At 54.5% G+C, this 16,098-nt stretch overlaps 1 protein-coding gene across 20 annotated transcripts in view; it reads left to right on the top strand.

The window, feature by feature from the left end:
- Positions 1–16,098, top strand: part of LCOR (ligand dependent nuclear receptor corepressor) — a 73,320-nt gene that overhangs the window by 56,271 nt on the left and 951 nt on the right. For 14 of the 20 annotated variants that reach the window (XM_025151752.3, XM_046943099.1, XM_025151755.3 and 11 more), the window contains one exon: positions 8,805–13,564. In XM_025151752.3, the coding sequence (XP_025007520.2) occupies positions 8,805–13,251 (4,447 nt within the window). In that variant the 3' untranslated portion in view covers positions 13,252–13,564. Of the gene's footprint in view, positions 1–5,341; positions 5,433–6,872; positions 7,344–8,804; positions 13,565–16,098 lie in introns of those variants that run through there. The other 6 variants (XM_046943100.1, XM_040702512.2, XM_015288788.4 and 3 more) reach the window with 5 other exon arrangements.

Raw genomic sequence — 16,098 nt, 5'->3', positions numbered from 1 at the left:
ACGCTTTGCGTCGGGTTGAACTACTTCTAACGCCATGCATTATTGATACCTAAATGCTGAATGCTAAAAAAGTAGGTTACAGCAAGTGTTGTGTAATGGAAGCCACGTGGGTTCGGGCACTGCTGCTAACCTTCGCGTTCAGTCTGAGGGTGGTCTGCAGAGTGACACACAGGAACCGCCTGGCTTCGGGAGAGCTCGTGTAGTGCTGCAGCCTGTGCAGCACAGGTTTCTCCTGAGAGCTTGCTTTCTCATCTCGTGCTGTTGAAATGTAGGCTTCAGCGGAGGGTTTGCATTTACTAACATGATTTCCAGTGCCTTACTTCTATATTTTAAGATACGTAGCTGTTACATTACAAACAATTGTATTGTATGCTAATCCTGGTACTAAGAAAAAGAGTGGAATGCTAAGGTAGCTTTGTACCGTCCTTGGCTTAGCTTTGCTCGGCAAATAGCACCTAAATGAACGCTTGGTTTGCTCAGAGCCTTACATTGCTTCAGGAATAGTGAGCCTTTGTGTAAATGGCTTGCAAGCCCCGTGCTGTAAACTAGCGTTTATCATATCTTTTTCTGTGTGTCTGAATACATCTGTCAAATCTATGAAAATAGCCTCCGAAAGTGACGAGCCGTGTTCCCATCTGCCATTCTTTCGGATCTACTGCACGTTGCAAGCTTTTCCCAGAGCGTTTTTAATCGACGCTTTTCCTCCTGCGATGGCTGGAAAAACCAAAGTTTTGTTATTTGTGTTTTCCTGGAAGACTTGCTGATGGTCTGATGGTCTGGCACTTCTAAGCTGAAGTTCTTCAGCTGAAAGGAACGAAGTCTCAAATTCTTCTCTTGGAGCGTTCTGTAATACAACTCCATGTAACAAAGAGAATGCTGTGTCCTGAGCCAGAACAAAGCGTGCACGCTGTGTTGTCGAAGTGGAAAAGAACTACGATTAGAACTGTTAGGCAGCTTAAAGAGTCTGCCAAGTTTCCCTGTAGGCAGACATGAGCTTCTTGGACCTGCTTAGGGATGGGACGGCACGCCGAAACCTCCTGGTGCTCTCAGCGCTGGGATAAGTGAGAACTGAAGGCACAGTGGCAGCCCAAAAGTGATGTCAAAGGCAGAGCTTGTGGTGGTGGAAGCAAATCTGGGAATGCACAAGTTGAAGCAATGAAGATAACAAAGAGATTAAAATAAAAGACCATCCTTCTAATGTAGATATTCTTGAGAGACTGGAATAGACGTTACGGTGCTGGAAGGATCCCAAATAATGCTGTGTGTGGGAGTGCTGATGTTTCCTCTGCTCTGGTTCCCTCAACACAGCCTCTGTGCTTTATAATCCATCACGTCCTCAGTTGTCCGATGGGCAACTCAGAAGAAATAGGACTGATTTCACAACCAAATTAGTTCCTGAGTTCCTTCTCAGCCACCTCCCCAAAGAGCCCCAGGCAGAGCCACGTCTGAGAGCTCACCGCTGATAGCAGGAGGAGCTCACAGCCATTGCATCTCACTTCCTTAGGCTGCCTTTGAAGTATCAGCATCCACAGGTAACATTCCCCCCGCAAAAAAAAAGCAACAAAACTTTTCTGAAGTCTCTCTTCCTCATCTGCAGGTGCCCTGCACGCTGCTCTGTTACACCTGCCACGCTCTGTTCTTTGCTGACGTGCACCAAGGCCCCAACATCACATGCCCCAAATCCCTCCTGCCCAGCTCGTGGTGCACCGGCTCACTGAGCTCACTTTGGAATGACATTCTTGACTTTGAAAGGGGCTTTTGTGATTCCCTTTCTTAATACCAAACCTTTGGCTGCACTTTTCTCCTCCCTGAGCTTTAGCTGAAGGCTTTGATACTGGTTGTTAGAAGCTGCTTGGAGCGTGTGGGGGAAAAACCATAGGAGATCAACATAGGACCTCCTATGTGCAGAAGTGCTCTGTGCTGTGCCCCTGCAGGGCTGGGACAGCTGTGGCTCTCATAGAGGGGAGGGTTCAATCCGGTTTCTGACTTGCTTAGTGTAACGTTCAGTCTTCTCTGCGTATGTGGACATCTCATAGCTAACAGCACGTGGCAAGCCAGGCACAGTTTGGTGTCTTCATCCCCTTTAGGTGAAGGTGGTGGTGCAATTTTTCTGGGGTTTCTGATGTTATGCTGCGCTCAAGGTGGTGTTTCTGAGAGGTTCCCATAAAAGCAGGTGGCCACGTCTGAGGTGTTGGTACTGGCTTACAACAAATTGTTCGACTGTAAAGGGGACTCTAAAAAAGAGAAGCCTTGGGACTCTGGTTTTGTGTAAGAACTTTCCATAGTAAGTGTACTCTGTACGTAAATGCAAGCTTTCTTCTGATTTTTCAGCATCAGGCATGAGCTTGAGCACTGAAAGCTGTGCCAGCTCACTCTGTACCTGAGTGTTCACCCTTGTTGGACACATTGTCAGCCCTGTGACCTCACTGCTGGCTTTACAGAGCTGTGCCCTTGTGCTGGTGCATCAAACTCAGTAGATCGTTGCTCCTCTTTCGGGACCTGTGCTGGCTTTTCCATGCTAGGCACACACCCACAGGCGTGTGAGGCAGCCGTACCTGTTGGCTGCTCGTTCATTTCAGCCCGCACCCACTGACATCGTCTGTCAGTGCCTTTACTTCTGGTTGAGCATAGACTGGATTGCTATGCACAGCAAGGAACAGCAAAAATAACATCTCCCTGGATGTAAAGGAAATGTGCCTTGCAGTGCCTTTAATGAGCTTATTGCCAGGTGCAGAAGTCATGGAGGGGCGAGCAGTGAGGGCACTGTGGGGTTCTGCCTTCCCCTGGCTCTCGCTGCGTGTGGAGATGGTGCACCACTTTGGGTTCCTCCAAGGTATCTGCTCCTTTGTAAGGATCCGTGGTTGATAGGTAGATTTTTTCCTTTTATTTTTTCTCTTTTCTTTTTCTCGAACAAGCATTTGATGGTTTCCATCCCGGGCACAGAGAAACAAACAATGCCTGTCATTATGCTGCAGGGAGGAAAATTGCAGAGATAAAGTATGTTTTAACTGCAGCATCCAATTACAAAGGGTAAGCTGCCAAAATCAGGGATGTTCTAAGAATGATAAATAACCTTACAGACAGCCAGTTACATGTGTAACAGTGACAGCATTACATGCTAAGCAAGGTGTACTGCCATGCCTCTGTTTGCCACATAGCTGGACAATATGAGATACGGGGGGAGATGGGACCTGTTTTGGTGGCTACTGGCCATGGCTGGACCACGTTTGCATTTGTTTGGTCTTCCTCTACTGTTGGAGTGCATGGAGTGGACATAAATGATGGAGAAAAATAACTGTGGGATGGGATACCGAGGTGACTTTTTGAGAGGAGAATAGGGGAAGGAAGTGCAATAGTGTGTAATGGCAAGGAGTAAAATAAAGGAGATAAGGTAAGGGATGCCCAGAGCTTAAGAGAAGGACGGGAGGCTGGAGCTGGGGGGGCACATCAGTGCGGAAGAAGCCTCTCCCCATTGGAACACATGGAGCCATTCCCTGCCAGGTGTTTTGGTTTCTTAATTGTTATCTCACTATGAAATTAACCTCCATCATTTAATGGTAGCTGAGCGGCGGCTGAATTAACCCACTTTCCAAAGAGAACATGCCAAACCCATCAGCTCTGCTCCAGCCCGTCCCCCGGGCTCCTGGGGCTGAGATCTGTGTTTTCTGCCTTAACCCATTTCCCGAGCAGTGAGCCTCAGCGGTGTGCCAGGTGTGGGGCTGGCTGCTCAGGACAGTTTGCAGATCATGCAGACTTGTAGCAAAGTGCTGGTTCCTGAGTCACCAGGCATTGTTGCATGATGCAGTGTAGTATCGTCATGGGGAGAGCCACTCTTAGGTGCTGTGATACTGTTTTTATTAACAGCACGGCCTGATTGTCCCAGGCCCAATTACCTGAATCTCTGGGCTACCCAAAATGGGGCCGTGTCCCCCAGCATCTGTTAATTGCACCCAGGATACCCTCTGCTCTATGGATGCATCCCAAGCTCTGGCTGTGCTGAGTGCTTTGAGCTGTGGTGGTGGATCTACCAAGCTGCTCCATTCCTTTTATCACACCCACACTGGGGCAAAAAGCATTGTCTGTATATATATATTCTGCAAGTACCACCATAGAGAGGAGCACTCGTTGTCACTTTTTTCTCCCCCAGATGTCCCCGATAATTAGAAAAATTAACAAGGACAATTCTGGGAAGTCTCTGAAACCCAGTGTGTAGAATAGTGTTTCCAACGTGATGAATTTCCCTTGGTTTTAAAGCAATAGCTCAATGGTAAGGTTTTTAATTAGTCATTAAATATTGCATTGGGAGTACCAGCAGAGATGCTGAGCTGCTGAGGAATACGGTCAGATCAGTTACGTGGGGAGGGGAAGCAATGGCAGGAATGCACCGTGACCAACCTACCTATCTGAGGCTGTGTGTTATGTTTAATGTAAAACCAATTCTGGGCTGTTTGGTTTTCATTTGGCAACAGGTGGGGAGAAGGCTGTTGTAGTGTGTAAATGCTTTAGAAACATGGAGACACTGCTCTGAAGGGTTAAACGGCTGACTCTGTGATGGCTGAATGTTGTTTATCCATCAGTTGGTATCCGGTACGACCTGCATGCAGCTGACAAAACCCAACCAGGCCAACACAACCAGGCCATCCCCATCCATAACTTTTGCTTCCTGCTTTTCAGCTGGGTGCGAGCCGTAAAACCCCCCAGTGCATCACTGCATCACCAAGGATGGCGTCAATTCAGAGGCCTTGAAAGCTCAGCAGCTCTATTTCCATCATCGTTTGGGCTGTGCTTTGCACAACTCAGGCTTTTAGTCTAGAGAGGAAAACTGCTTTCTCTTGGCTGTTGTGTGGAGTCTCAGCCCTTTCTGCGCTGCTTTCCCATTTTGTCAGTGCAGCAAGAGAGAATGCCTGTAGCACCCACAGAGGTGTGAAGGGACTCATTCATCTGTGTGGGGAGTGTGAGGTGCCAGGCAGATTTCTGAGGATTGAAATAGCGTCATTTAAACCGGTACACCCCGTGTCAGCCTTTAATTGGGGCTTGGGGAGACGAGCTGAGGAATGCCTGCAGCATCCCTGCCTGTGGCTGCGTCCCTCCCCAGGGCTGCATCCCTGCCTGCGGGGCTCTGCAGGGGACCAACGTGGTGGCGGTGGCTCAGTGTGCTGGCATGGAGTGCTGCCGGGGGTTTGGCTTCTCCTCGGTCATTATCAGGTCCCACCTTTCCAGTCCCTGCTGGTATGGGGTGGTGTGAGGCTGGCGCTGCAGAAGAGGGAGGGGAGAAGTCATCCCCATAAAAACACAGAACTGGATTTTATAAGTTTATAGCTATGTTTTGTTTCTTTTACAGAACTATAATCCTCGTGCTTAGAGTGGTCTGAAAGGAACAGAAGCACTTAGCCTTGAACTTTTGTTCTGCCGCTGCTTCTTGTGCCTCTGAGGTACAAAACATACCTGTAAACTTACAATCCATCCAGCTGCTGTTCACAGGCTAAAAAAGAAACCCAAAAAGGGTTCTTGTTCAGTAGTGAAGCACTCGGGGTGGGCAAACCAGAAGGTTGCCGTTGGCAATTGGCAGGTTTTTGGGGACCAGAATTGCAGGTAGGTTGGTGTGAAACAGCTCACGCATTCCTTTCTCCCTCTCTTTCTTCCCTTTCTACCCTCAAAAATCCGCTCCTGAATCACCCACAGGGTGCCCACAGAGCCTTAAAGGGCAGAGAGAGCACACCACAAGCTGGCTCCATTGGGCACTGTGGGCAGTGCAGGATGAAATGTAGAGAGTACGTGGCATTGCTCCCATGTAAATCCCATACCGGTGCTGGGGGTGTCCCGAGCACGCAAGCCCCCAGTCCCAGAACCATGGCCATATGCTCTTTGCTGGCAGCCCTGTGTCCCCCCAGCAGCAGTCGGGGAGGGCTGGCTCCCAGCCCTGCGAACCGCCGGTGCCACAAAGCAAACAAATGTATTGCAGCACGCAGCTATGCAAATAGCTTCAGAGCACAGCACGTTTTCCCCAGCGTTAATTGCTACACCGCGGCGGTTGCGTGGCAACAGCTCTGTGTGTCTCGCTGACAGCTACTGCCCCTTGATTCCTCTGACACCTTCTGTGACAGGCAGAGAGGAGGAGAGAGAGAGGAGAGCTGGGAGGGCAGCGGGGGCTCGCGTGGCAGGGTGCTGGTGGGACAGCAGGGTGCCTTCTGCTGGTGGGGGGAGGTGGCAGCCAGACTGGGGTCTCTGGGTGGGGGAGCGATTGGGATGGAGGCACAAAGGGTGGGTGCCCCAGGAGCTGCCAGCGAGCTGGCCGTGGGGCTGGGCTGGAGGCTTCTGCAGGTGTTGGGCAGGATGGCACGTTCCTCATAGGCAGCCCAGCTCAGGGAGAGCTGTGCTGGGGGAAGGCTGTGGAGGGCTCCCTGTGTGTCCCCTGAGCCCTACCCATGCGCCTCCCAAAGGCACATCCCCAGTTCCCATCCTCTGTGGTTCTTCCATCCTTCTCCACCTCCGTCAGCAGGACAGAGGGGACCATTGGTGTCCGATGTGTCCCCCTGGCAGGCACTGTAGGGCTGTGCTTGGCCCTCTGATTCTCAGAATGGGGAGGTGCCTGCCTGGGGGTAGGCTGAGGAGGGGGCAGATGGGTTCAGGTTGAGGAATTGTGGTCCAGCTTTGGGGCTCGGTGATGTGAAAGCAGAGAACCCTGCAGTTATGCGACCGTAGGCACAGGTGAATGGTGACATTGAGGGCGAGGTGGGTCTTCTAAGGACAAAGAACGTTGAGTCTCAGTGGAGTTATCTCCTTTATCAACCAGGAAAATTATCTATATCTGTTTTTTAAATTTACAGCTTAGCAAGCTGTGTATATCTAGGATTAACTCTCCAGAGCACTGTAGGGCATAGAGCAGCAGTGAGAGCCGTGGTGTCAGCCAGACGTCAGAAGAAAAGAGGTGAGAGCACGGGGAGATGCACCCGAGACCCTGGGTGCCAATGGTGCTGGGCAGGACATGGCACATCCTCAGCTCCTTGAGGCCCCCGTGCCTGGGCAAAGCCAGGAGACCAGCACTGCCCCCAGCCTGCTGCAGGGCCAGTGAGGGTGCTCCCAGAGCAGGGGCGTTGCTGACAACCTGTAGCCCTCTCCCTAGCAAGGGATCTTGGCCCTTCTGCTTGCCTTCCCCTCTCACTACCCACTGCTGCAGGCTCTCCCTTGGCACCACAAGCAGCCAGGTTAAGGACAAAGTGCATTGCTTGGCCTTCACTTCCCTGTCCCACGGCATCCCAGTGAGGTGGCGGGGGGGGCGGACAGGCTGCGGTGATAAATGCAGGAAGATGGCTGCCACTGCGCAGAGCTGGGCTTCCGGGCAGGTAAGGGGAGACCTCTGCCCCAATGGAAGGGGCTGTGCAGGGCCCTCCTCTCCTTCCTGGTGGTGGGAGGAAGGTGTTGCCGGGTTGTTACCCGCAGGGCAAGGGGAGGAGCTGAGCCGTGCAGGAATCCTCTCTGGGACAACCCTTCCATGTAGGGCTCTGGAGAAGGGCCAGGCTGTACCTGAGGGCTTTCATTTCTGTTCACCCTGGATAGAACCGGCTGGGGCTGCTGGAGGGTGTTCGGCTGAAGGCAGCAGGCTTGGTGGTGGCCACACAGCTTGTTCTGGGGCGCTGGGGTGCATTTGCCAAGTGTAATCTGCTCAGCCATTCCGGGAGGTGTTGGAAAAACATTGCCTAAGAAACTGAGCTTGGAATTTAGGCACACTGTGACACGCAGGGCTGGCTAGTGGATGCTTGGAGCAGTATTTCTGGGCAAAGAGGAGGCCACGTCGCTGAACTCAGAATCCAGAGCAGCCCATGGGACGCTTCCACTTGCTGAGTTTGGGAGCAGAGCCTAAGAGCCAGTACCTCCCTAGAAGCTTCCTCCAATTGCCACCCAGCAGCTGGCAGCAGAGACTTGTGTCACTTCCCTGTGCAGGAGCTGTGAGTCATGCCAGGAGGAGAGCAGGGAGCAGCCTGCCCTCCTGGGGGACAGCAAGGTGCCAGGCACAGTGGTTGTTCCACAGCCCTGCAGCTGTGCTGGTGTGGTCCCATATGGGGCCAGTGCTGAGCCCCCACAGCGGGAATGATGGGGACGGGGCAGGATCTGAGTGTGCTGCTGCTGGGAGCAGGGATGGTTTTGGCACCACGCTCCTGACAAGTTCGTGCAAACACTGCGTAATTATCCCTTAGCCTCCCCGCCGATTCGTTCTAATTAATTGCTTCTGCTGAGCAGAGAAATGATAATCGCCTTGTTTAAGAGGTGGCTCGTGGCAGTGATCCTGTAGGCAGTGGTGCCCACCTTCCTGGGTGAGCACTGCAGGTGGGCAGAGCGAATTTACCAAATGGCAGTAAACCAAAGCGTAGAGCAAATGGCAGGGCACAGCAGCACGGAAGGGTGCGTGGCCCCAGGCATGTCCTGTGTGCTGGGAGCCCTCCAAAATGTGTGTGTGTGTAGATGTGTGCACTCGTGCTGCTATGTCCCAGAAGTGTTGGGCCTGTACATATCACAAACCTGGCTCTCAGCAGGAAGTTTGGGTGTGCTGTGAACATGGTGCTTACGCACCAGTGCTGCCTAGGGGAGAAGTGCGGTTATGGTGCTCCAGCAGTGTGTGACAAACAAAATGCAGTTCATATCCTGTGCCGGGGGCTGCCAGCCTCATGGCACCAGGGTGCTCGATCTCACCTGGGCATCCAGTGAGGGATGGGTCCGAGTGGGAGGAGAAGGGCTGTTCCAGTTTTGCAGCATAAACTTTTGTTCCCGAGACGTGTTACTGACTGCTTCTCTCTTTGTCTCTCTAGTGAGGATGCAGCAGAGGCAGTAGCAATAGACTCTAACAATCAGCCCAAGTCTCCACTGGAAAAGTTTATGGTCAGACTGTGTACGCACCACCAGAAGCAGTTCATCCGTGTGCTAAACGACATATACACTGAAGTACAACCGGACTGTGAAGGCCAGCAGTCGTCTGAATCCGAAAGCATGGAGGCCTCCACTTGTGGCTCTGGTTGTAGCCAGCAAAGCACTGAAAACCAGGATAAGGGTGCTACGTGTACTGACCCAAGGCCCCTTTCTTCCTTGGAGCCAGGACAGCCGGGTACTGACAGCACAGAGCAGCCTGCAGAGCTGAAGCCCATGGACAGGGCAGAGAGCTCCAGCCCTGCACTGAGGAGAGACTTCCCCGACCCCCCCAGCACGCGGCTGCGCTCTGCCAGCCCAAAGGACAGCTCCACCCAAGGATACCTCAGCACGTTGAACTCTTCCTCGTTGAATTTCCACCATGCCACAAAGAGCCTGGAGGGGCAAGCTGCTGGCCACGAACAAGATGCCAGCGTCAGAAGGTGTGAGGACAGCAAAGAGCAGGGAGCAGGTAAGGCGCTAGTGGAAGGCTACATCTCTGTCAAAGTGGCCAATGTGAACGGCAGTGAGGATGGCCTGGACAGCTGTCTGGGCTCCCAGAAGAGCTCCTTCAGGGCTCTGCCGGAGGAGCCCTGGGACCCTGGCTTTTCTGTCAGCTCTCCTCACCGTGCGGACAAAGAGAACACGTTACAATGTGGCTCGAAAGCATCTTTGCACCAGGACCTCGATGCGAAAGAACAAGACATGAGACCAAAGCCAGACAACCACCTGCACGCAGTGGCCAAGGGCAAGGTGGGCTGCCACCTGCACCCGGCCGATAAGGGCCCACTTGACAAATCCAAAGAGGGCTGGCTGCCTGCCGGCACCGCACCAACCTCCCACCGTGCCCCCACTGGGCACCCCCGTGCCAAGGCAGCCTCCCTTCGGCCCTCCCGCAAGAGCAAAAAGGCCTCAGGGCTGCGGATTAATGACTACGACAACCAGTGTGACGTGGTCTACATCAGCCAGCCCATCACTGAGTGCCACTTTGAGAGCCAGCGCGCCGTGTCATCCCGCAGGACGGCGCGGAAGAGTACGCGGGGGTATTTCTTCAATGGGGAGTGCTGTGAGCTGCCCACTGTCCGCACGCTGGTGAAAGGCTCGCGGGCAGAGGAGCGGGGCGGCAGCACGGCGCAGAGGATGCATGCACTCGTAAGCACGAAGCCGACTCTGGTGCTCTCGGGGGGCAGCTCCACAGGGGCAGGACGGGATGGGGAGAAAAGGGTTTCGCTCCGGCTGCTGGCCAAAGGCGCGCCAGCCAGCAGAGAGATGAAGGGCAGGGGTGAGCTGGGCTCTGTGCAGCGGGAGCTGCGGGACATGCGGGTGCTGCGGTCACGGGAGTCCTCTGTTGCTGTGCCCTTGTTCTCACTCTCAGCACCGCCCAGCCCTCAGACAGAGGACAGCACGGCTGGCTCGCCGCCCCCCCCAGGCTCCCCCTGTAGCCAAGGGGCTGGGGGCTCAGCTGCCCCGGAGGTTGGTGCAGCTCCCTCTGGGGATGGCAGCTCCAAGGACAGTGATGCCGTGCCAGCTGCAGGCTGTGCCACCCTTCCCACCACTGAAGCAGCCGTCGGTGAGGAAGATTCCCCAGATGTGGGTGTGCAGACTACTCCAGACCTCCCCGCCAGCCCAGAGCCGGGGTCCCCCATGCAGCTCTGCCCTGCTTTGGATGCGGCACCTGCGGCTGACACCAGGGACCATGAAGTGCTCCCAGGTGCCAGCAGCACAGAGCCCTGTGGTGTGCATCCCTCAGAGCCCTCTCCACGCTCTCCAGAGCTGCAGTCTCCCGAGCAGCCCCCTGCCACTGAGGGCAGGAATTGTCCACCAGAGTCCCTTGCCACCTTGCAGAGTGTGGAGGTGAACAAAAGCACTGATACTATACCAGATGCCGAACTATCAGTTGTGCCAGGTGACACCTCCCTTGAGCAAGAGGAGGCTGCACCAGCCAGCATAGCTCTCCCTGTGGACTTGGAAGGGGAGGCAGAGCAGAACAACAGCCTGGCAGGTGAAAAGGAGCCTGCTGAAGAGGAAATACTGCCTGAACCCGACGGCTTGGAAACAGCAGAGAAAGACTCCATCTCTTCCAAAGACAGCCTAGACAAGAAGCGAAAGAAAGGAAGAAGAACGCTCATGGCATCCGACCGGCGTCTCCGAAGCCAGCAGTCTCAACCACCCTCTGAGGGCAGCACTGAGGACACTGGTTCTTCCAGCCCTGTGCACCTTCCTGGCCTTCAGATCAAAGCCTCCAAGAGTCCTGGTGCTAAGAGGTTCAAGAGAGAAGGGAACCTGGATGGGACAACACCCGCACACTTCCCAGATGACTGCTTCCATAGCACGCTGCTCCAGCACAACGAGGGACTGAGCACCGGGCAGGCTCCAGAAAGCAGTGCTGAGGAGACCGGTGTCACCACCAGGCAGACCTATAAAAGCATCTTAGCAAAAGAAACTGCATCCGAGGGAGAAAATTCCCATAAAGACGACCCCGCTGCTACAGGTGGCCAAAGTCAACCAGGTGAGATGCTGGACGTCTGTGTGCAGGCTGATGCTGAGAAGAAGAGCATCCTCCTCCCAACAGAAAGCAGTGTGCCTGCAGGCAATGTGCAAGCAGAGGTGAGGCTGGGTGATGCTTGTGCAAAGGAGGAGAGCTCTGACAGTGCCATAGACACGGGGAAGCTGGAGCACTATGAGGAGGTGAGCAGCCAATCTCCATGTCCCACCAGCAGAGTTGGGGGAAGCAAGCATCTCCCAGCGAAGGCTGCCAAGCACAAAAAGGTCACCCTGCAGTTTTATAACTTAAGACACGCACCCACACCTGCCGACACTGCAAAAAAGAGCTTGCCAGGGAAGGAGTCTATGCAGGCTGTCCCTAAAGCCAGGGACGAGTGCAGTTCAGGGAGTGATGACCCCCTGGCGCTGGAGGATATGGATGCAGAAGACAGCAAGCCGAGGTTCATGGAGTGGTGCGCCGAGGAGGAGAACCAGGAGCTGATCGCTGAGTTCAATGCCCAGTACATGAAGGTGCAGAAGGGCTGGATCCAGCTGGAGAAGGAGGTGCAGCCAGCCCCCAAGGTGAAGAACAAAGCCGACAAGCTGAAGGAGATCTGGAAAAGCAAGAAAAGGACGCGGAAAAGCAGAGGGGCACTGGAGGTTCAGAAGCTGTCTCCTGTCCAGATGCTGTTCATGAAGGCCTACAAGCTGTCTGACATCTGCCAGTGGTTCCTGGAGACCACCGAGACCCGCTCGCTGGTGATCGTGAAGAAACTCAACACGCGTCTCCCGGGGGAGATCCCCCCCATCAAGGTCCCCATGCAGAAGTACTCCTCCTCTGGCCTCTACCCCAGCTCGCTGCAGGCTGAGCGCTTGAAAAAACACCTGAAGAAATTCGCCGCCACCACGCCGGCCCGCAACAACCTGAAGAACCAAAAGCTGTGGGCCAAGATCCGTGAGAATGCTGACAAAGCTGAGGCTGAAGAGGGCAATGCGGCCGGCCAGCCTCCTCCACCTGAAGCCGGCCCTGAGGAACTGAGCCAGGAGCGGGGTGCACAGCCCACCCCCAGCCTGCCCACCCAGGCCAGCACCCGCATCCTGCGCAAGTACTCCCAGCTGAGGGGCAAGCTGCGGGCCCAGCACCGTGCCACCCGCACCGACCGGCGCGGTGACGTGCCTGGCGAGCAGCCGGGCACCGAGGGCAAGCCTAGCCGCAAGAGCCTGTGCATCAACCCGCTCATGTCCCCCAAGCTGGCCCTGCAGATCAAGGTGGACGCCTTCCCTGCTAAATCACCCACAGCAGACGGAGCGGGGAAAGGGAGGAAAGGGAAGAGTAAAGGCCTGGAGGAGCCCTCACCCAGGGCTGAGCAGCTCAGCAGGAAGAAGAGGACTCTGAAGGAGAGTGAGGCCACGCAGGAGCGGGCCGGCTCCTCGGGGAAGGACAAGGTGCTGGCCAAGAAGGCTGGAAAAATAAAGCACTCAGAGGTGGGCACCAAGGCCCCCGCCACCCGCAAGCAGGTGGAGAGGAGCAGCAAGCTGGCCAAGAAGATGTCTTCGAAAGAGAAGAGACCCCCGAAAAGGCAACTGGAGAAGGTGCGGCTGCCAGTGCGAAAGGGGAAGGAGAACACCAGCCGCCGTGCTGCACCGCCGCCCGGCCACGAGGAGCTGAGCCCATCCCCGCGGCACAGACCGCTGGGTGAGTCCTCGACGCGTGCACAGAAGATGGCCAACAAGAAGGCGGGTGGGGGGAAGGCCCTCCCCAGGGCTGTGAGGAAGGGGCAGGAAGGCAGCAGTTCGCAGGGCAAGAGGAAGCTGCGGGCGAAGGGGGACTGCTCGCACAGCAAGCGCTCGCGGCTGGACGCCAAGTAGCAACGCAGCGGTAGCCATGTACAGAACTCTTGTATAGTAGTAACCCTTACCATGCATTAACTAAAGCTGCTTTTATAAGCTGTAGCAAGCCTTTAAAATCCGCAGTTACAGGATCACGCCCGTGATGTTAGGCATCGGAAGCTGTGTCTGGGGCGGAGAAGAGGTCAGCCTGTCTGGCTCTGCTGTTCCGAAGGAAGTGTCTGCAGTTCGGATGGTCCTGGGGCTTTTGAACTCAGAACCAGGCAGTTTTAGTTAAAAGTACAGTGCCTTATTTATCACTTTAAAAATAAAATTAAGAAGCTCGTCTGTGTGATTTGGAGGCTTGCGTTTTATACTTGAGGCACAAGCACTTGTACTGTAGCAGAAAGAAAACCACCTTCGTGCACATGAAGTAGCTTTCGGCAGCCTTTCGGTGCACGCCAACATTTCCCTTCCCTTCAGCGTCCTTCTGTCTGTCTGTGAGTGGCATTTCAAGCAAACCCAAACCCCTTTGCCATCGGTGAGGGAGAGGAAGGTGGATGGGACACATGTCGGTTCTCCTGCAGCTGCCGGTGGCTCTCCAGGTACCCACACATGGACGTCACCCTGCGGCTCTGCCCCGTCCCCATCCTTTGCACGGCTGCAGCTGATTTTCCCTATAGTTTGCCTTCACTTTTGTACAAACACGCACCTTGCTGCTTGCAGGAATCCCAGTGTGAGCATCCCATGCAGGAAGCAGCAAGGCTCTGGTTTGAAAACTTTCCCTCCCCTTTGAATCATGCAAAAGTGAGCTCTTTGAGCAGTGACAAAGTGATTAAATCTAGCCTGTCAGTCCCTGTACAGATTAATACGGAGTTATCTATGACTTTAATTTTTACTGCATGTATTAAAGATGTCAAACATTCCATCAGGAAGGATTTAAAAGTATTTCAGGAGAGGTGCCGGTGGCAGCCATAGCACTGCTCTGTACCTTCCCCATGGGTCCTCTCTCCGTCGCTTCTTCACCTGTGCCTGCCTTTCCCTTCCCTTGGGCTGGGGTAGAAGTGCAGGACTCCCTCCCCATATTCTGTATTTAATTTCTCTTTGACTTCTGGGGGCTGTCCCTTGCTCCCCTGTGTTGGGATGGCAGCTCCAGATGTTGCTCCCTGGAGCTGTGCTGCAGTCTCAGCACATGTCGGACAGGATGCTGGGCATCCCGTGGCACAGGAGGAATGTGAGTTGTCAGTTAGGCTGAAGGCTGAGAGCAGACCAGGTGATGGGGTGCCTGGCGAGGCAGCAGAGTGCTCTTCTGTTTTATTTAACAGTGACAGCTTTGGTCTTCAGGAGGGGCTTTGTCTTTGATGGGTAGCGCGCAGCCGCCACCTGTGGCCGAGCAACTGCAGCCAGCACTTGGGCATGGCTCTGCCCAGGTCAGGGTGGGCACAGCGGTGCTCTATGCAAGTTCTCTGCAACGCAGGTCGGCCAGGAATGCTCTCATCTCCAGAAAAACAGGGCGGCTTCCTGCTGGGAGGCATCTCCAGCTCTGTGCTGCCACTCAGGAGGTGCCATCCCCTCCTCATCTCCTGTGCGTGTTCTCACGCTGACACCAGTTGTAGCTCCTGGGTCTTGCAGCTGACGAGATGTGCTTTGTGCTTGCGAGTGCTGTGTTTTGGGAAAGGATGGAGGGATGTTTTAGTTTGCTAGCAAATGAAGGGGTCTGCATGCAAGGTGGCCATGTGGCAGGGTAGCATCACCACCATTTCTTCATCAGTGCCCAGATTTGATTTTCTTCTCCTTCTCTTCCAGGCAGCACTGCATTGCTCCGTTCCCCACTTACTCCCCGATGTCCTCTCTCCAGCCCCAGAGCTGTGCCCCCAGTGCTCCCCCATCACAGCAGTACTGGCTGCTGCTGCCACCGCCACCCCTTCAGCTTTCCTTGATGGCTGACTTCTCATCCAACTCTTGGAGTTTGCCTCCATCCCCGCTCCCTGCTCCACGTATCATAGCCTCCGTTCCGCCCGTCCCTTCGCTTGGTGGTTGTGAAATGAATCCATCTGTTCTAAGATGTTCTCAGGAGTTTGTATTAAGATCACCCCTAGGCTTAGCGGAATCACGATCCCCCCCTTCCCCCCCCCACCAGACCCCCCTGGTTTGAGAGCACTTCCACCGGGCCGCAGGCAGCTGGCATTTGATTCAGGGCACATTGGCAGCTGTGGGGTGGCCACAGAGGGCACCGTGGTGACCATTGCGGTGTCACCTGGCCCGCCAGGCCGCCTCGCTAGCCAATGTTTTCTAAGTCTGTTTGTAAGAGTACCTAATTTTAAAATGAAATGTGAATATATATTATGTGTAGGTGCCATGTAAGATAGTGTTGTGCTAGGCGGCAGGATGCTAACCTACTTTTTAAGCTTTTGGGGCAGGAAAAGACTTTTTTTTTTTCTCTCTCTCTCTCTCAATTCTCATGGATTTAATATTGTAAATAGTCGGGTTTTTTATATTTATTTCGTGGGCTTTCCGTAGGTTCTTGTTCTGACTGGCGGTTGCCGTGGCTGCCTGATGGCGCAGCGGGATGGGGCAGCTGCGGGGTCCCGTCCCATCGGTGTCCAAGCATTAACTCTTCATCTCATTTCTGATGATGTCGGACCCGGTTAGAGGCGGTGAGCTGGGAGGGGGGGGGGTGGGGGTCTCCAGGGTGGGGGCACTGCCAGCAATAAGATTTTAGTAATAATGTCTGCTTGGGTGATGGGGGCTCAGCCCGGTGTGGGGTGCAGGTCTGGAGGAGCTGCCCCAGGGCTGTTCCAAGTAGGGCTGCTCTGACCCCAAGGCACCCGCAGAGCAGGGCAGAGGGGCAACTATCCACAGCAAAGCTGGCCCCGTAAGGTCGCTTTG

This window comes from Gallus gallus, chromosome 6, assembly GCF_016699485.2.
Source record: "Gallus gallus isolate bGalGal1 chromosome 6, bGalGal1.mat.broiler.GRCg7b, whole genome shotgun sequence".
Lineage (NCBI taxonomy): Eukaryota > Metazoa > Chordata > Aves > Galliformes > Phasianidae > Gallus > Gallus gallus.
Note: the sequence above shows the minus strand (reverse complement) of the source record. Positions and strands in the feature narration are given on the sequence as shown.